Consider the following 21,067-nt stretch of genomic DNA (forward strand, 5'->3'; position numbering starts at 1 on the left):
ATAGACAACAAATATTATCTAGGATTGATATTGTAAAAAGTTTGAGTATATCCCTATCAAATATGCCAGAATCCTAAATTTCTCAAGAGGGGCCAGGATTTGCCAAGACTGTAGAGGTGGAGCACTAATGAACAAGAAACTTTACAATAACAGACACTAAAACACTTCACAGCATTATAAAACATGGAATTAAACATTTGACAAACACCCAGTGTGTTTATCTCAGAATTAAGAGAACATTTCACATGCAACTCTCTGAACCTTAAGTACTTTCATCTTAGAATTTCTGGTAATATTAATGGACAGATTTGTGAGGTTTTGATTGTTGGCATCTGATTACCATCCTGAACTTGCCCATTCACAAGCTTGTTTGATTGGTTGAATCCAGAGTGAAGTAAAATCCTCTCATCCTTTCAGGGAGTACAAAATAAATGGAATGAAATCCTTTCATTACCTCATCTGAAGCAATCCATTCTTTAGTTTGTCAACCCAATAAGGTATCTAATCTAAAAAAGCCTTCAGATTAGAACTTTCCAATTGATCAAGAAAATATTACGGTTTATATGGAAATATTAATTTTATGATAAACAATTCATGTTGTCCATAGAACATAATAGAATTGTGCATTTGAACATGAGAACAGGCATATTTGTTTGACGATACCTCCCTTGCACTGTAATCAATACTGATGCAGCATCAGGATTAGTATTCTGGCCACTTATCTGAATAGTGAATAGGGTAGCAGTGCATATTCTTTTCCTGACCATTTCCTTCTTCGGATAATGGTAATAGAACCTAGGGATACGGGAATAGAACCTAGGGATACAACACCCTTAATTAAGGGAAAACCAACAAGAGCTTGATTTGAAAGGCCTCAGTGCCACCTAGAAAACTGCAACTGGCCCCAAGTTTTTACACTTATTATTCTTGCAACGATTTGTAAAACATTATTTTGAAAGCCTCGACACTTCAGAGAGAGCTAGCGGGTCGTGAACAACGGTGGACATCCAGCTCAATTCCTGCAATTGAGCAGCTTAAAATTAAACAAAAGCTTAATGAAATCAAGTTGAAGCCTTTAATTCCTAGGTCAATGGTCAGTTTACCAAAGAAACAGTACAGTGCAAAGAATCATGCATTTTTTATTTTGCATGGATTTTGTTTTATGTATTAACTATTGAGTTACAGGTTGGATTTAAAGATACATATTTAAGATTTAAACATGTTACATCATCAGTACTAAGTCTGACATAATACAAGTGATATGTTGTATATTTGGAATAGTCCAAAAGTTTCAATAGTTTTGGAATGTACAATCAATGAGGTAACTGTGAAGCTTAGTTACATTTAAAAACCATTGCCCCTCAATACAGAAAACTGCAATGAGAGGCTATGGAAAATACAATTCCGTTTATAAATGACTGATCAGATGCAACTATCAAAAATAGGAATGGATTTGAATTTTGACTGTCAAAATAAATTCTTCCAGCTTTTCAGCAACAACAAATTCAGGAGACCATTTTAAAATTGAGCCCACACTGGCAGTGAAATTGTGCCATCAAAAATCAGATACATACATCCTTTTACAGAATCCAGTTGGCCAATACACTTCACATATTTAAAAAAGATAGTGGTATGGCAGAAATCACCTATCATATTAGGTTGTGTGTGGGTCTATTGAAAAAGAATCCCACTGAAGCAAATCATTTCAGCAAGTACATAACTGTAATTAAGGCTGTAGCTTTAAAGGGATTATATGTTAAGGATATTTGATTTTTGACTAAAATGTAGCCAAAGGAAGCTTAGAAAGACAAATGGTGCCTCTGCCAATTTGTTTCAGTTTTTCTCTGGTTGCCAAACAGATCTGTTTAAAGAAAAAAAACAAAACCATAAGCATTTTAGCCGGTTTAGTGGTGGTGGTGGTGGCTGGCAGGGGAAAGAATTAGTCAGAAAACTCTCAAGTGTTTGCAATCATCCAAACTGAGATGTACAGTACACTTTCTTTGGGTGATACTCGCTAACATTGAAGTGCAACACATTGTTCACACATTACTCAACTTAAAAAGAATGAGGGAAATGTAAACATCCTTTACAAAGCAAAAAGTTCCCTTTGAACAGGGTTTGTGAGTAATTATCAAACTTTTATATTACCCATTCCCTCCTTCAAATAAAGTGGCACATAAGAAAAACAAAGTGATTTGCAGCACAACGTAACTGACAATATAACTACGAAAAGTGTTAGTAAACTATCATCTTATGACTATAATTGTAATAAATAAGAGACTAATTTCAACATAATAAAATAAAATGAATTGTAATAAATGAGTAAAATAATAATTGATGGACAAATTATATTCTAACATATCCAGAGAATACCAACAGAATCAATTCAGATGTAATGTGCAATTAAGGGGAACGTTTTTAAGGTACTAACAAGAATTATTGAAAGATCAACAGGCCACATCCAATGGTGCACAGCTCCAGAAGACAATTGTGGCTCACAACAACTGCAAAGTACTCAAATACAAAACCAGTGTCTGGAATTCTTTCAAATACAAATCAACAATGCAGTAGAGCCACTATTTTCTTTCTGGTGTCACTTGCGAAACAAAGCTTTGATGTTCTTGAGATGTACAATGCTATTAGTGTTCTTTTTATAATGCATCAGTGGTGCACACTTGTGGATTAGGTTTTACCTCATGTGGGCCTGTGAAATAATTGTTAAATTTGATATGCATTTAACTGAATTCTTAATAGTGATTTTCAAATGTGATGCATTTCTTTGCTTATAAAAAGCTGCTAAAATTAAAGTGCCTGAGATACAATCTGTGAAGCAGTGAATAAAAAGATCCATAACACCTCGTGTGGGGGGCAGCACTGCATTAATTATGTAAGTTTGCAAACATTTTAGTTTGTTTCAGTGCGAGAAAGACCCTGGCACTGCAATATTCAACTGTATTACATTTCTATCCACACAATCATATTCTGTCATGCTTACTGGCAATTTAGTACAAAGTGGCCCTCTTCAATTTTTAGGCTACATTTTTCGAAGAGGTAGGAATTGCACAACTACTAAAGATTCAAAGTTTCACAGTTTGGGTTCACTACTTGCAACTGTTACGCATTTTACCTGACTTGCTACACAGAATTTAATACCCCCAATTTTTATTATTGCAGTATATTTAATAAACTGCACTAAAGTGCACCAATTTTCTCTTCCTTCCATGATCCCTCATTGTAACGCTTATTTAAAAAAAAAACAAGCTCTGATACAATGCTTTAATTTTACACATGCCATTTCAACACTCATAAAAGCTGCTTAAAGGGGTCGTTTGCAAAGTGCCACTGGACTTATCCAGATGTCACTTCTGGTACAAAAGTCACATCTCTGATGGAATGCATTCTGTACACGGTTAGCCTTTCAGTAACAAGCATGAATTAAGGGAAGCAACAATAGCCGAGATGTCGGCAAAGGGCCCCTATGCACGACTGGATATATCACCATCAGTTTAAAAGCATAATTAACTACAATAATTTGATATTACAACACAAGTAATACTTGGCAAAGAGACATTGAAACACTAAACTTTTCTTATTCGATAACAAAGTATTGAACAATGAAAGCAATCAAAATGGAGACTACAGCAAACAATGCAAGGATGAGGGCAGCACACTGCTCATCACTTAATGATTGTGTTGACTTTGTGACTTCTGTTGTGTCTTTGCTGTTGCTGGCTGGTGTTTCATTCCTCTGAGAGTACAATATTACAGGAGCACTATAAGGGCCCATCAGATCGTGAAACCCTTGAGTGTCTTGGCACTGGCGAATGGCACACACTCGAAATCGATATTCACAGTTTAACTGGAGGTTTGAAACTTGGAATGTGGTTTCTGGACCTTTATAAATCTGAAAAAAAAACATGCACCTAAGTAAAATGATCAAACTATTACTGCCTTATCAATAGAATTAAGGAATTTAAAACATGCATGTGAAACTGGCTGCACGGAAAAGATCCACTGGTCTATCCAGCTTTTTGCCTTTAATTGTGATGGCATGATACATACACTCCCAATCCACCCTGAGCTGGGAGAGAAAGTTTTCTCCATGTAGTTCTCCTTTACCCAGCAGCAGGAAACAAGCAGGGTCTTTGTTGTTATCTGTATAAATGGATGATTTGAGGTATTTCTCCATTCTGGTCAGCCATGTCACTGTTCTACCACACAAAGTTGGAATGTCAATTCATCATAAGATGCTACATAGAGTGGCTGAGAATTGATCAAACTCATTCATTGACAGGCAATCCAGGGTGACAGGGTGATGTGGGATTCAGACTTAGAACCATAAAGTTGGAAGACAGGAATCCTGCCATCTGTGCTTTGAATTTGTTTGAAAGCAATTCTGTGAAAATGTTCAGTGTTTATGATAATCTGCAACCTGATGCAATGAAGCATTGGAATATTTAATGTCAAGTACACTTTATATAAAACTAAATTTAATTCCCTTCCCTCCTACTAATTGCTGGCCACAAACAGAGCTTTGAAGAAAGTGATGAACGACTTCCATCTGGAGTAAAACCTGACCTCCTAATGGCAAATTAAATTTTCTCCAGTCTCAGAAATTCTGCCAAGTCCCCTAACAATGCCGAGGCCCTAAGCAACAACAGGTCTTCCGCATACAGCGACACCCTATGTTCCTTATCCCCTCTCAATAACTCTCCACTCATTCAATGATCCATGTGCAATGCTAGCACGGACAACAAAGGCGACAACAGGCATGGCTGTCTTGTGCCCTTGTACAGCTGGAAATACCGAGTTCACCAAGTTAGTCTGGACACTCGCAGTGAGAGCATTATATATGAGTGTCACCCAGGAGATAAACGATGGCCGAAATACAAATGATCCAAGAACCTCGAAGAGGTACCTCCACTCCACCTGACTGAAAGCCTTCTCTGCATCCATGGAGATAACTTCAGGCACCTTCCTCCGAGATGGGGACATGACCATCACCAATATCAGGCCAGTCAAAGAGTGGCCTGATATTGGCCGACGACTGTCGGTCCTTAACAAATCCAGTCTGGTTCTCAGAAATCACATCTGGCAAACAACCTCCACTCCACCTGACTGAAAGCCTTCTCTGCATCCATGGAGATAACTTCAGGCACCTTCCTCCGAGATGGGGACATGACCATGAGCAGCACGGTAGCATTGTGGATAGCACAATCGCTTCACAGCTCCAGGGTCCCAGGTTCGATTCCCCGCTGGGTCACTCTGTGTGGAGTCTGCACATCCTCCCCGTGTGTGCGTGGGTTTCCTCCGGGTGCTCCGGTTTCCTCCCACAGTCCAAAGATGTGCAGGTTAGGTGGATTGGCCATGATAAATTGCCCTTAGTGTCCAAAATCGCCCTTAGTGTTGGGTGGGGTTACTGGGTTGTGGGGATAGGGTGGAGGTGTTGACCTTGGGTAGGGTGCTCTTTCCAGGAGCCGGTGCAGACTCGATGGGCCGAATGGCCTCCTTCTGCACTGTAAATTCTATGAAACTCTCCAGGTGCTTCAGCGGAACATTAGTAAAAACCTTTGCATCAGTATTCAGTAAAGAGATAGGCTTATAAGACCCACACTCCACAGGATCCTTATCCTTCTTCAGGATATCGATGCCTGTGCCAACGTGGCTGGCAGCGCCCCCATGACAGAGAGTCATTGAACATCCCCAATAAATGTGGCATGAGTAATGTGTCATGATATGCACTCATGCACATAATCAGATACAGACAGGCAGTGACAGACACCCAGTACAGCCAATCAACACATAGGACAGAACACAACCAATCACCACGCAGAACACTAGAGGGTCGTCTCCCACTATAAAACACACGAGGCATCAGCACTCTGCCTCTTTCCACTGGTGACAACTGTAGTGACAGTCAGGGTGTATATATCAGTTAGCACCTTCTACACGTGGCTCAGAGCTGGTCTGGTCTAGTTAGTTATAGTGAGCACACTTAGATTAGTAGAGTGTCAACCCACAGCGAACTGTGTGCACTGCTCAACAAGTTAAATAAAGCATATTGAACTAACATCAAAGTTTGGTGTCTACTTTCAAGTACAACTGCATCCAGTTGCAGTCCGTGTTACTCCAGGGTGAATAACACAACATAATGCTGCCAACTTTGTAAAATTGTACCGGGAAACCCATCAGCCCGGGGGTGCCTTCCCCAATTGCATGGAACTGATACACTCCATAATCTCCTCCAGCCCTGTCGCCTCACCCTCTCCATCACCAGGAAGTGCAGTCCATCCAAAAAATTGATTCATCTCCGTCCCTCCGACATATACAGCCCCTAAAAGAATGCCTCAAGTGCACCATTAATTTTGTCCGGAGCAGTCACCAGCCCATTCCCCTCGTCCTTAACCAGGGCTATCTCTCGTGCGGCTACCTGTCACCTCAACTATTGAGCCAATAGACAGCTGGCCTCCTCCCCATACTCATAAAATTTAACCCAATAGCACCATGGCAGAACCTAAATCACAGTGTGTCAAGGATGGCAGCAAGTGCTGCCCATAGTACACAAAGGAATTAAAAGTTGAAACAAACGGGCAGCACAAAGGCTCAGTGGTTAGCACTGCTGCCTCACGGCACCAAGTACCCGGGTTCAATCCTGGCCCCAGGTCACTGTCAGTGTGATGTTTGTACATTTTTCCAGTGTCTGTAATGGTCTTACCCCCAAAGATGTGTAAGGTAGGTTGATTGACCATGCTAAATTGCCCCTTAATTGGAAATTTTAAAAGAATTTAAAATTGAAACAAACTAGTGATGGCCTGTTCACAGATGCAGAACAGCACGATATTCACAACTTGTCACCCACTGGAAGAAAGCTTTCGCATCTCTCCCTTGAAAGACAAACATCATTCACAACACTTCAAACCAAACAAAAGGTCAAGATTATCTGACTCATCTTTTCTTTGGGTTTTAGTTCTGAACCAACTTTCTGAGCAATGTAATGTCAATTATTGAACATAATCAACCACACCTCCTAGCTGTTTTTTCCACTGTATGTTTGCACTGCCCACACTATATATCATTTGTAATAGTTGGTAGGTGACTGCCAATCTACTTTATATCCAGTTACCATGATTGAAACTGGGTTTCAATGATGCTTTATACTGTTCTCTCTCTTAGTACATTTGATAACCTAAAATGGAAAATAGAATTTTGAAACATTATGGGCAGAAGTTGCACTCTACAACCTCATGGCACTGCATGCCATGAAGTTGCATCATGACTCAAACTTCAAACATACACTATGTCCCTCTGAAAAATACTTGTACATTTCAATAGTCATATAACTTCACGAATTGAAAATCAGCAGGGCAAAATTACAAAAGTGCATGGTATCTTTAAACAAAGTGCATATATACAAATTCACAGCTCACTGGTTATTACTGTTCTACAGTACTGAAATAAAATTACAGCAAGATGTTTTCTATGAGGCACAGGAAAATGCTTATCTAAGATTCTGCATTTGAATAGATACAAAATAAACATATCAAACACAGTGTGAACATACTAGAAACACTAGTAACCATGGCCTCAGTGTTTTCTCCTGCAGGAAATCAGGTTATCTTTTTAGATTGGAGTTGGTTTTACATCATTGGTGGTTTAGTCATTTTTCCAAGATTGGTACAAATCTTAAACAAACATTAAATTTTAAACAAATGCAGCATTTTGAAAAATGTTTTGTTGCTGTCATCTCACAATATATATAATGTTGTTGTCATTTTAGTTGCAAAGTGAATAAAAGATATTGCCACAAAGCAGAGTTCTTGATGTAGTTTGGGGTTCACACTCCATTCCACAGTTTTTTGTAGGTCTGAGATAAGATCTTCCTGTCACTCAACCGGCACACTGCCACATCAGGATTGCTGGATTTTAAAAAAGTTTGCAGCTTCACAAAGGCAAAGACATTTTGGACACTTCTGTATGGTAGCTGCTGGGAAATAAAATCACACATGGAGAAGCAGCAAGAAGTGACAGTGCACGGACGGATAAAGCAGCTGTTGACCAAGATGAGAGATTCAATTTCAACTAATTTACAACGTTAATTGAAACCAGGTCTGAAATCAGCCAATTCCATTTTGAAAAAATGACTACAGATATAGCATCTTGTCATTCCATTAATAATATTCCTTACAGGATCAACAATGTATGGTTATATATTGGAGTTTTAGCATGAGGATAAACATTTAGATGTTGGGCTGTTAGCTATGGCTCAATAGAGGCACTTTTTCAGAAGAACATAAGAACTAGGAGCAGGAGTAGGCCACCTGGCCCTTCGAGCCTGCTCCGCCAAAGATCATGGCTGATCTTTTGTGGACTCGGCTCCACTTTCCTGCCCGGACACCATAACCCTTTACACCTCAAAAAACTATCTATCTTTGTCTTGAAAACATTTAATGAAGCTCAACTGGGCAGGGAATTCCATATATTCAAAACCCTTTGCGTGAAGAAGTTCCTCCTAAACTCAGTCCTAAATCTACTTCCCCTTATTTTGAGGCTATGCCCCTTAGTTCTGCTTTCACTCGCCAGTAGAAACAACCTGCCCACATCTATCCTATCTATTCCCTTCATAATTTTATGTTTCTACAAGATCCCCCCTCATCCTTCTAAATTCCAGCGAGTACAGTCCCAGTCTACTCAACCTCTCCTCGTAATCCAACCCCCTCAACTCTGGGATTAACCTAATGAATGTCCTCTGCACACCCTCCAGTGCCAGTACGTCCTTTCTCAGGTAAGGAGACCAAAACCCAATACTCCAGGTGTGGTCTCACTAACACCTTATACAGCTGCAGCATAACCTCTTTAGTCTTAAACTCCAACCCTCTAGCAATGAAGGACAAAACTTCATTCGCTCCCCCCCCACCCCCCATGCCAATCAGAAGGTTGTGGGTTCAAATCCAACATTAGCACATCATCCAGGTTAACACGCAATTATAATACTGAGGAAGTCCTGCAATGCTGGGGAAGTTGCCTTTTGGATGAGATGTTCATCAGAGACCCCACTTGCTCTTTCAAGTGGATGTGGCAATATTTTGAAGACTAACAGGAAAGTTCTCCCTGCGTGTTCTGGCCAATATTTGTCTCTCAATCAACATCAATTTGCTGCTTGTGGAACCTTTCTATGGGCAAATTAGCTGCCTTGTTTCCTACATTACAACAATGGCTGCACTTCAAAATCATCCCACATATATTTCCCATCTGTTACCGTTAGCTATTAAACTCTTTAGGACAAAGTGACTATATGCACATTCTTCCTTTTATAGTCCTTAGAACACATCAAAAGTGCAGTTCACACTGTAATATGCTGAAGGTCCAGTTGAGATGTGCACCTCTGAATAAGAGACATATCGCTATGGAGTCTGAATCTTAATGGTAAATATAATAAACATTTCTATTTAAACTGGTAAATTAACTAGAGAATGTAAAATATGGAACGTGGTTGCTATATTCATATTTTTTTGTTTACTTGAATTATACAAGTCAAACTAGTTTAAAGTTGAATAGCATTAACACCAAAAATAGTGTGAATGTATTAGTTTTGTTTATATTAAACAACTTTCATTTATATAGCAGTTTAACATAGCACAATGCCCAATGCACTTAAGATATGAATAAGGAAGTATCAAACAAAAATTAACATTTAGTCACATATTAGGTCAGGTCAAAGAACCAGGTTTTAAGGAGCGTCTTAAAAAGATGTAGGCAGAGAGATTTAGGGAGTAAATTCCAGAAAATGGGGCTGGTTTAGCACAGTAGGCTAAACAGCTAGCTTGTAATGCAGAACAAGGCCAACAGCGCGGGTTCAATTTCCGTACCGGCCTCCCCGAACAGGCGCCGGAATTTGGCGACTAGGGGCATTTCACAGTAACTTAATTGAAGCCGACTTGCGACAATAAGTGATTATTATTATTATGAAGACACTGCCACCAATGATGGGATGATGGAAAAGGAGGTGAAGGTGAGAATTTTAACATTGAGATATTGCCAGGCAAGGAGCCAACGTGGGTCAGCACATGCAGGGATGATGGATAAACTAGATAACCCTCAGCTTGTTGGAAAAACTGGCATTTAATGCTCATCCCTGGTTGTCCCAAGGAGGTGATGGATCTTTTGCTTGACGATTGCAACCTGTGTGGTGAATGTGCTTCTATTGTTTAGTACAACAAAATATGTTGTAAAGTCAATTTGGACGGCAGTCAAGAGTCAGCCATCTCAGTATGGATCTTGAATGATATATAGGCCAGATGGGTGAACTAAAATGACATTCCATAGAATCCCTACAGTGCAGGAGGCCATTTAGCCCATCGAGTCTGCACCAACCCTCTGAAAGAACATTCCACCTAGGCCCATTCCCCTGTCCTATCCCCATAACCCCACATAACCTACGTATCTTTCGATACTAAGGGGCAATTTAGCATGGCCAATCCACCCACCCTGCTAATCTTTGGGCACTGGATCAGTTGGGTTTTTAACAACAACTTGATAAATTCATTGTCACTTATACTGATATGAGCTTTTAAATCACAGAATTATTACAGAGCAGGAGGCCATTGAGCCCACAGGGTCTGCACTGCTCTCTAAAAGAGCATTTTGCCCACTCCCCTGCCTCATTCCCGTTACCTTGCACATTATTTATTTTCAAATAGTAATCTTTTTTTAAATAAATAGCTCTATCAAATGATCACCCTCTCAGAAAGTTCATTCCTGGCTCCTACCAACATCCGGGTGGGAAAAAAAATCCTCCTCATTTTGATTCCATTTTCCAATTATTTTGTTTCTGTGCCCTCTAGTTCTCGATGCTCTGGAGTGGGAACAGTCTCAATTTACCCTGTCTATATAGGATCTTGGATGCCTCTGTCAAGTCTCCTCTCTGTCCTCTTGTCCCCAAGGAAAACAATCCCAACCTCTCCAATTCATTCTCATAGCTACAGTTCTTTAACTTGGAATTATTCTTGTGAATCTCCTCAGTATGTCAATGCTTCACATCCTTCCTCATGTATGGTGCCCAGAATTGGGCACAGTAATCCAGATGAGGCCTAACTAGTGACTTTCCAAGTTCAAAATGACAACCTTACTCTTGGACTCTGCCCCCATTAATACTGCTTAAGATATTAAATGCTTTAATAACTTCTCGCTCAACATACCCTGCTGGGCTGGTTCTCCATCCTGGGACACGCAGACTGTGTTCCCCGATGGGACTGAGAATCGGAAGCCAGCGCACAAAATCGGGATTGACGCCAGATGCCGACCTGAACAAGATTCTGCGACCCCGGACTCCAGGCCCAGGCCATGCACCAGCAAGGGCATATAAATGAATACAAAGGGTCTTAATGACCCAACTGCATCCACTTAGCAGGCCCAGCGCCCTATGCTCCGACCCTCCGTGATTCCCCTATCCCTGCAGCCGGGGATCACTTGTTGTCTCTAGCAGCTAGGTCCTGGCATGGTGGACTTCACGGTGGGCCAAGGGTGTAACCCCCTCCAGGGATTCATGTAATAGGGATAAATCTCCGGGACCTCCCCGGCCAAAGGGACCCCTCCCCACACGTAGAGATCCCTGTAATAGGGAGACCGCGCACCCCCTCCCGGAAGCCCTGCTATAGGGAGCCTCTCCCCCCCCCTCCCCTCCCCAACGCCCCTGTAATTGGGAAACCTCCCTCCCCCCAGGACCCCTGTAATTGGGAGACCAGCGCCCCCCCCCCCTCCCCCCCGGACCCCTGTAATAGAGAGACCCCGACCCAAGGACCCCTGTAATAGGGAGACCCCCTTAGGGGCCCTGTAATAGGGAGCCCCCTCCCATGGACCTGTTATTTTTCCCACTGCCCCCCCCCCCCCCCAGGGATCCCGTGACCGAAGGAACCCCCCAAGGACCACTGCAATAAGGCCACCACCACACACCTTATCCCTGCTCTGGCTTGTTCCTTGCCCTTTTCCACAGCCAACCTGAACCTTATGATACAATGATTACTGTCCCCGAATTGTTCTCCCACTGTTATTTGGTCCATTTAGGCCACTCGTTCCCCAGAACTAGGTCCAATAGTGCCTGCCCTCTTGTCAGAACGGCAAAATACGGCTGCAGAAAGTTATCCTGAACACATCCCAGAACTTTCACCTCGCTTGCACCTTTGCACTATTTTTATTCCAGTCTATATTTGGATAATTGAAGTCCCCCATTATAATTATATAATTAACTCTATAATTAATTTGCAAATTCATTTCTCCACATCCTTACCACTAGTTGGTGGTCTATATACTACACCGATCAATGTTATTGCAACCTTTTCGTTCCTTACCTTTAGCTAGAGAAATTCTGCCCTTGCCCCCTCTGGAACATCCACTCTCTCTAGTATTGCGTTGCAATATATAATCAATACTGTCATTCAACTACCCCCCCCCCCCTCCCTTGTCTTCCTTTCCTGTCTGTTCTAACACCCTGCACCCAGGAATATTTAACATCCTGTTCTGCCCTACATTGAGCCAGGTCTCTGTTACAGCAATATCACAATTCCATTTGTTAACATGTACCTGTAGTTCACCAACTTTATTAACCATACACTGTGCGTTCTGATACATGCACATTAACTCTAATTTAGGCTTTATGACTTTTTCCACTACTCTGACCCCATCTAATGGCTTACTATTGCCTACTCTAATTCAATCAAACTCTCCCACGCTTTCTATTTACCTTGATTCTACCCGCTGATAGATTCTCCTTAACAATTAATATTTCTTTGCTTCCCACTGCCAATTTTTTCTCTTCCCTACTCTGAATTTCCCTTAATGTTCCCACCCCCCTACCAAATCCACCCCAATAGCACTAGCAAGTCTGCGAGGACACTGGTCCCAGTCTTGTTAAGGTGTAACCCTTGTACAGGTCTCACTTGTCCCAGAACTTCTCCCAATGCCTCAGAAATCTAAAGTCCTCCCTCCTACTCAATTCTCCAGGCAGCATGGTAGCACAGTGGTTGGCACTGTTTTGTCACAGCGCCAGGGTCTCAGGTTTGAGTCGCTGGGTCACTGTCTGTGTGGAGTCTGCACGTTCTCCCCTTGTCTGCGTGGGTTTCCTCCTGGTTCTCTAGTTTCCACTCAAGACTTGAAAGACGTGTTGTTAGGTAATTTGGACATTCTGAATTCTCCCTCAGTGTACCCGAACAGGCGCTGGAGTGCGGTGACTAGGGGATTTTCACAGTAACTTCATTGCAGTGTTAATATATGCCTAATTTTGACAATAATAAAGATTATGTTAAACTGCTAAATCTTCCTATTCTTTAAAAAAATATATATTTTATTCCAAACACACTCAATTACGCACACAATCACCAAATATAAACATGATTCAAACAATCTGTCAATTTTACCCTTTTACTCCCCTAAAGTACCCCAAATACCTATTACCCCCAACCCCCATTGACGACAAATGAGCCTCCACCTTACATAGAGCTCCTCTACCGACCGCCTGAGAGCAAACTTGATCTTCTCCAGTTTTAAGAATTCTTACAAATCCCCCAGCCAAAATCTTCCCATTCTTATGTTCTCCAGCATGTGACACTAGGAGCAATTCTCAGGTATAGCTCAAGGACCTGCTTGATAATTCTCTTCGTAACTTCCTAAAAACTGCTTTCAGTACCTCATCCCTTTCCCTACCTACATCATTGGTCCCAATGTAGACCACAATCTCTGGCTGTTCACCCTCCCCCAAAAGAAAGTCCTGCAGCTGCTCTTTAACATCATTAGCCCTGGTACCAAGGAGGCAACATACCATGCTGGAGTCAAGTCTACGGTCGCAGAAATACCTGTCCTCTCCCCTAACTATGGATCCGCTACCACTATAGCACTTCCACTCTTCCTCCTCTCCTACTGTGCAGCTGAGCCACCGTGTTGCCACAAACCTGACTCTTGCTACAATCCTCTGAGGAACCACCTAGCTCCCAGTATCCAAAATGGAAAAGCAGTTATGAAGCAAGATAACTTCAGGGGATTCCTGCATTACCTGCCCATTTCTTAAAGTACTCTGGCGGTCACCTATTGTCTATATGCCAGTGTACTACTTAGCTGCAGTGTGACCACTTCTATAAATGTGCTATCCACACAATACTCAGCCTTGTGGTCCACCAGTGACTCCAGCTGCAGCTCGAGTTCTGCAACTGGAGCTCACATTTCTGCAACTGGTGACACTTCCTGCAGATGTAGTAATCGAGGGCCTGTATAACTTCCCACAGCCGGCAGGATGCACTTACCACATGGTCAAGATGCACTAATATATCTTCTATGACATAATATAATAACTCATCTGTCTCCTCTGTGTTGAGTTCGGAAAGGCCTCTACTTACCAATCAATTTTATAAGACTCCTGTGATGTCAGTTTTAGATTTTATCTGTAAATACCTGGCTTTCTCTCTCCGAACTTCCACTGTTTTATGAGTTCTCTCCCTGAACTGCTGCTTTATGAACTCCTTTTCTCCCACTGCTTTATGGGATCTTTCTTTCCCTGGCTGCTTTATGGGTTCTCTCCCTCCAAATTTTGCTGCTTTATGTTGAAGTGTGAATAAACTTTAGTCCTCTGTTTGCTGTGAGTCACTTTAAAAATCTCAGTCTATTTCAAAATAAAACACCTCTTTTTATAGACAGACGGGGGAAAAAAAGTTCAGTTTTGCCTCCCTTTCCTGAAACTAACAGTAGGTATACGCCAAACTGGATACAAGTTCCCAGAAGCAGCAATAAGATAAACATTACCAGTGATGTCAGTTGAAGGATAAACATTGGCCAGGATACAAGGAATTCCTTCCTCGACATTGAATATTAACATTAATATTAAATCAAAACAACATCTTATGGAAAAGACAGCACCTGTTAATGCAGTACACCATCAGTACGATATTCAACTGGAATGGGATTTGAACACGGGACCTTCTGATTCCTGATGTGTGTGGTGTTAGGTACACTGGTCTAACACTGGCTGCAACTGGATGCAGCTTAGATCAGAAAGATACTCCAGACCTTAAAGTTCGTTCAATCAGGTTTATTGAACTAATAGCACAGTGAGCACAGTTCTCTAAGAGTTCGACTCTCACCTAACTGAAGTGTGGTTACTCTGTCTGACTGAACCAGACTAGCTCTTAGACATGTGGTGGAGGTGTGAGATTGTAACAACACCCTTGACTGACTCTCTAGATGTTCATTAGTGGAAAGAGGCGGAGTGTGAGTGCCTCGTGTCTTTTATAGTCAGATTCCACCCGAGTGTCCTGCCTGCTTATTGGTCATGCCCTGTTCTCTGTGTCCATTCACTGCTTGTATGTATATCATTATGTGTGTGTCTGCATAATATGACAATGTGTGGCACCACTGAGCCAAACTGACACTTGTATGATTGTTATGTTGAAGTCTTGAATTATATTCTGCATATCAATGCATTTTCTAAAACACATTCCCTTTACATTAGCATGGTAACTAATGTAAGTAAAGCAAGGGCAAGATAAATACAATTACAATGGGGTGAGAATCATTTGTCACTGGAACATGTGAAAGTTGCTTTGTTCCATGATGGTTTGTGAAGTTGAGAGCAGAGAATGAGTTCAGTGCAGTGATTACAAAGTTTTAATGTTGAGGCAGCATGCTTGAACAGATGGTGCCTATTTATCCTTGATCCACTATGATCCATGTACCTGACATATTTTTTACTCCTTTATAAACCACAATGTTATTCTTAAGAGACTAACTTTACATATTCAAAAATGTGCTTATTTCCTGAAAACACTATTCGAATGATTGTTGTAAATTTGGAACCCATCACCTGGAGTGTAGTTTATAAAGAATTATCTAATTTCCCAATATTAAACTCATGTAGTTCTCTGCTGGATTTAAAAAAAAATCTACCTATATCAGAGAAGTTAGTTCATTGCTTTGGAATTTCAGCAGTCAAACCAAATCTTTGTAAGTCTGGTTAGTTCTTGCAAGTTAACTAATCTTAGACTGTTTTTGTTTGCATATTATTTTGAAGACTGAAGCTACATCACATGTTTAAGCTATAATGCCCAGAAATAAAATAATGAACTTGAAACATTTATCCCTCTTCCAAAGCTGTGATTTGGTATATAAAGATATTTAAACCTAGACCTAGATTTTTTACACAAATATTTAAATTATATGGATGTTTTAATTAGTTGGTAGCCAGAATAATCCTTCCTCTTCTAAAAAATGTCTAAAAATTTAATACGTTTATCTGCATCTTCTTTCTCTGTCTTAGATTTGGATAGTTTGCCAGGTAAATACTATTTAATAAAGTGCAATAATTGCTGCTGAATATTTAATTTCTCTCACAATTGATAAATTATAAGAAATGGGACCCGGAGGAGGCCCTATCAGCTCCTTGAGCCTACTTTGCTGATCAATAAGATCATGCCTGAACTTCTACACTAATTCCACTTTTCTGCCTGAGTTGATATTGGTGCCCTTAGTGTCCAAAACTATTTGGAAATTATACCTTGCATTATACATTGCATATTATGTATTGTTAATAATAATAATAGCTTATTGTCACAAGTAGGCTTCAATGAAGTTACTGTGAAAAGTCCCTAGTTGCCACATTCCGGCGCCTGTTCGGGGAGGCCGGTACGGGAATTGAACCCACGCTACTGGCATTGTTCTGCATTACAAATCAGCTGTTTAGCCCACTGTGCTAAACCAGCCCCTTTTATGCTTACTTTAAGCACTTTGGTAGAACATGAGACTTTTGTAGTCTAGTGACGAGTTAGTAATTTTATAACAATGCATAAAATGTGTAAACCAGTATCTGGGCCCAATATAATTAACCTAAGCACTATGTAGCTTTCCTCAGGAATATTTTGATTGTAAACTCTCACCTTTCTCTCTGCGTTGCTTAGTTCCCACTGCTTTACGGGCTTCCCACGTGGCAAAGCAAGAGCCAGCTACTGGAGGCTGAGAAAAATGGCGTAGCTTTCCTCAGCAATATTTTGATTGTAAACTCTCACCTTTCTCTCTGCGCTGCTTAGCTCCCATGCTTTACGGGCTTCCCATGTAGCAAAGCAAGGGCCAGCTACTGGAGGCTGAGGAAAGCTAGCATTGTAGGTGGCCAAAATTAATGCTCCCTGATTCAAGCTTCTGAAAACCAGTTGAAGGCAACTATTTAATTGACTAGCCGCAGCACCAAGCAGAGCCTGTATAACCGTTTTCAAACTGGACAAAACCTCAACTTCTCCCAAAGAGCTACTTTTAGTTAATTGTTAAATTAAAGAAAAGATTGTACTTTCGATAGAAATTAACCCTCAAATTAAATCTTAACGCTTACTCATCAAACTCCAATTTAGGTGCTCTAATGCACCCAAAGCAGCACTCCTGTGTAGACAAGCAGCACAAAAATAATTTAATTCAAACCATCAAACTGCTGTGGTGAGATTTTCATAGACCCCCACAGTCTACAGTGCAGAAAGCGGCCATTTGACCCATCGAGTCTGCATCGGCCCTCCAAAAGAGCACTCGTCCTGTCCCCGTTACTCCACGCATGTTCTTTAAATTATTAATCCACGTCTCTGGATTACTAATCCAGTAACAGAACCAGTACATGAATGAACAGAAATGACAGTATTATAAAGCAGCATAGAATAAGACCACTGAAATACTGAACAACTTCACCCCTTTTCTTTGTATGCCTGTTTTTTACAAAAGGGAATGACCACACTATTGTCTAGGAGAAAATCTTCCAGAAAAATAAGTTGTTATTGAAATCCAGTTACAATGAGTTGCCACACATTTGAACTGATTGTGATGAACACAAATAAGTAATAATTCACTATTAATCAATGATGAGACTATAGTTAATTACTGTGAAATTACAGGAAGGAAATCTTTAATTGTGTAAAACACTGGTTATTAAGCTAACTCCATGTCATTCTGTAGAAATACATGTCCTGTTTGATCATATTAGTAAGTCATGTTAGTAGAAGATCACAAAAAGCTTCTATTATGGAACTGATAAAAACTGCTGGAAATTGCCATCTAGATTCATTTTGTTCCTAGATAACAATAAAAAAATACAACAGGATTATTTATTTGATCGATGCTTCAACCAGAGAATGAATTATTTTGAAGAAAAACGCATTGATTATTGATGCAATGTTCTGGTGCCAGATTCACCTTTACATACTTGGGTATATTCAGCAATACCATGTTCCCAGAGGCCACAACACTGGCATCAATTACCTAACCTGCATTGCATTCAAGCTGCACAAGAGCGCAGTGGATCTGTTTTTGGATTTGAATCAAAATTTGTAACAGAATCGTCCTGAAGGAAAGGGATGCATACATTTGAAGAGAAGCATTTACTTTTCCTAAATTATTTCACCAACAACGATAGCACGGTAGCACAAATGGATAGCACTGTGGCTTCACAGCGCCAGGGTCCCAGGTTCGATTCCCCACTGGGTCACTGTCTGTACGGAGTCTGCACGTTTGCCCCATGTCTGCGTGGGTTTCCTCCGGGTGCTCCGGTTTCCTCCCACAGTCCAAAGACGTGCAGGTTAGGTGGATTGGCCATGATGAATTGCCCTTAGTGACCAAAAAGGTTAGGAGGGGTTATTGGGTTACGGGGATAGGGTGGAAGTGAGGGCGTAAATGGGTCGGTGCAGACTCGATGGGCCGAACGGCCTCCTTCTGCACTGTATGTTATATGATCCTCGTAAGTGAGGCAATTAATGATGGGAAATAAGTGCTGGCCTAGCTGCCAGTGCCCAAGTCCCATGAATGAATATAAACTGAGGAATCAAGATCCTTGTAGTAACACTGTAGCATCACCGGGCACTCGAATACTAATAGAATGCCCTCACTAACAAACCAGTACCCATAGTTGTAAAGTAACAAACTCATTCAGAAACTCGGAGTTTAAATCTCTGCCTTAGACAATTGAATTCACCTATTCTCTGGTGTGTGGACAATGGGGTGTATTGTGCTATCATCTGTATCATCAGCAGAAAAATGATTATTAGGCAAAAGGCGACATAACACGGCCTTTGTTCGAGTGGATTGGCAGAGCTGTGGACATCACCTCTTGTTTGAGAAAGGAGAACACAGTATCATAATAATAATAATCTTTATTAGTGTCACAAGTAGGCTTACATTAACACTGCAATGAAGTTACTGTGCAAATCCCCTAATCTCTACACTACAGCGCCTGTTCGGATACACTGAGGGAGAATTCAGAATGTCCAATTCACCTAACAAGCACGTCTTTCCGGACTTCTGGGAGGAAATCGGAGCACCCGGTGAAAACCCACGCAGACTCCGCACAGACAGTGACCAGAGCCAGGAATCGAACCCTGGCACTGTGAAACAACAGTGCTTACCACTGTGCTATTGTGCCGCCCTCAAGTCAAGAGACAGTAACAGGGTTAAAGTAAAACTAGGGTTGAAAAAATTTGCAAGTTAACAGGTGCTAAACAAGATGAGCAGAAAACATCAAGAATCAGAGCAGTTATGCGGCTAAGGAAATGTGGTGCGGAAGGGGGCAGAGGTGAATGAGGTCTTCAAGGACTTTTACGGGGAACTGTACCGGTCGGAGCCATCGGGGGAGAGGAGGGGAATGGAGAGGTTCCTCGACGGGCTTTCTTTCCCGAAGGTGCAGGAGGAGGGGTTGGGTGCGCCGATTGAGCTGGAGGAGCTAGTTAAGGGGATCGGGCAGATGCAGTCAGGGAAGGCACTGGGCCCGGTGGAATTTTATAAAAGGTTTGTGGACCTAGTGGGCCCCTTGCTGGTGCGGACACTTAATGAAGCGTGGGAAGGGGGGACTTTGCCCCCGACGATGTCGCGGGCACTGATCTCGTTAATCTTAAAGATGGACAAGGACCCCCAGCAGTGTGGTTCATACAGGCCCATATCTCTCCTCAACGTAGATGCCAAGGTGCTGGCAAAAATCCTGGCCACCAGGATAGAGGACTGTGTGCCAGGGGTTGTACACGAGGACTAGACAGGATTTGTGAAGGGAAGGCAGCTGAACACGAATGTGCGGAGATTGTTGAATGTCATCATGATGCCGGCGATTGAGGGGGAGGCAGAGAGTGGTGGCGTGGATGCAGAGAAGTCCTTCGATAGAGTGGAGTGGGGGTACTTATGGGAGGTGTTGGGGAGGTTTGGATTTGGTGAAGGGTTTATTAGATGGGTGAGGCTGCTATATGAGGCCCCGATGGCGTGCGTGGCCACGAATGGGAGGAGGTCGGAGTACTTCCGGCTTTACCGAGGGACCAGGCAGGGTTGCCCACTGTCCCCCTTGTTGTTTGCATTGGCAATCGAGCCGCTGGCGATGGCGTTGAGGGATTCAGAGAGGTGGAGAGGTTTGGTGCGAGGTGGGGAGGAACATAGGGTGTCGTTGTATGCCGATGACCTGTTACTGTATGTGGCGGACCCGGTGGGAGGAATGCCAGGGGTGATGGAGCTGCTAGCTGAGTTTGGGACCTTTTCAGGTTATAAACTAAATTTAGGCAAGAGTGAGGTGTTTGTGGTGCACCCTGGAGACCAGGAGGAAGGAATTGGTAGGCTCCCGGTTAGACGGGCAGGGGAGAGTTTTAGGTACCTGGGGGTGCAGGTGGCCAGGGACTGGGGGACTCTTCACAAACATAATTTCACCAGGCTTGTAGATCAGATGGAGGAGGAGTTCAAGAGGTGGAACATGCTGCCATTGTCGTTGGCGGGGAGGGTGCAGTCCGTCAAAATGACGGTGCTTCCGAGGTTCTTGTTCCTCTTTCAATGCCTGCCCATCTTCATCCCCAGGGCCTTCTTTAGGAGAGTGACTAGCAGTATCTTGAGCTTTGTGTGGGCACATGGGACTCCGAGAGTGAAGAGGGTTTTCCTGGAGCGAGGGAGGGATAGAGGCGGGCTGGCGCTGCCCAACCTTTTGGGGTACTATTGGGCGGCTAATGTGTCAATGGTGCATAAATGGGTGATGGAGGGGGGAGAGGCGGCGTGGAAAAGAATGGAGATGGCGTCATGTAGAGGTACGAGCCTGGGTGCC

General features: G+C 42.1%; 1 protein-coding gene across 8 annotated transcripts in view; it reads right to left on the reverse strand.

Annotated features, from left to right (window-relative positions):
* Positions 1–1,061: 1,061 nt before the first annotated feature.
* The window catches only part of fndc3a (fibronectin type III domain containing 3A), a 333,055-nt gene continuing 313,049 nt past the window's right edge, over positions 1,062–21,067 (reverse strand). For all 8 annotated transcript variants that reach the window (XM_038802629.1, XM_038802625.1, XM_038802621.1 and 5 more), the window contains one exon: positions 1,062–3,904. In XM_038802629.1, the coding sequence (XP_038658557.1) occupies positions 3,590–3,904 (315 nt within the window). In that variant the 3' untranslated portion in view covers positions 1,062–3,589. The remainder of the gene's footprint in view (positions 3,905–21,067) is intronic.

Source organism: Scyliorhinus canicula, chromosome 7, assembly GCF_902713615.1.
Source record: "Scyliorhinus canicula chromosome 7, sScyCan1.1, whole genome shotgun sequence".
Lineage (NCBI taxonomy): Eukaryota > Metazoa > Chordata > Chondrichthyes > Carcharhiniformes > Scyliorhinidae > Scyliorhinus > Scyliorhinus canicula.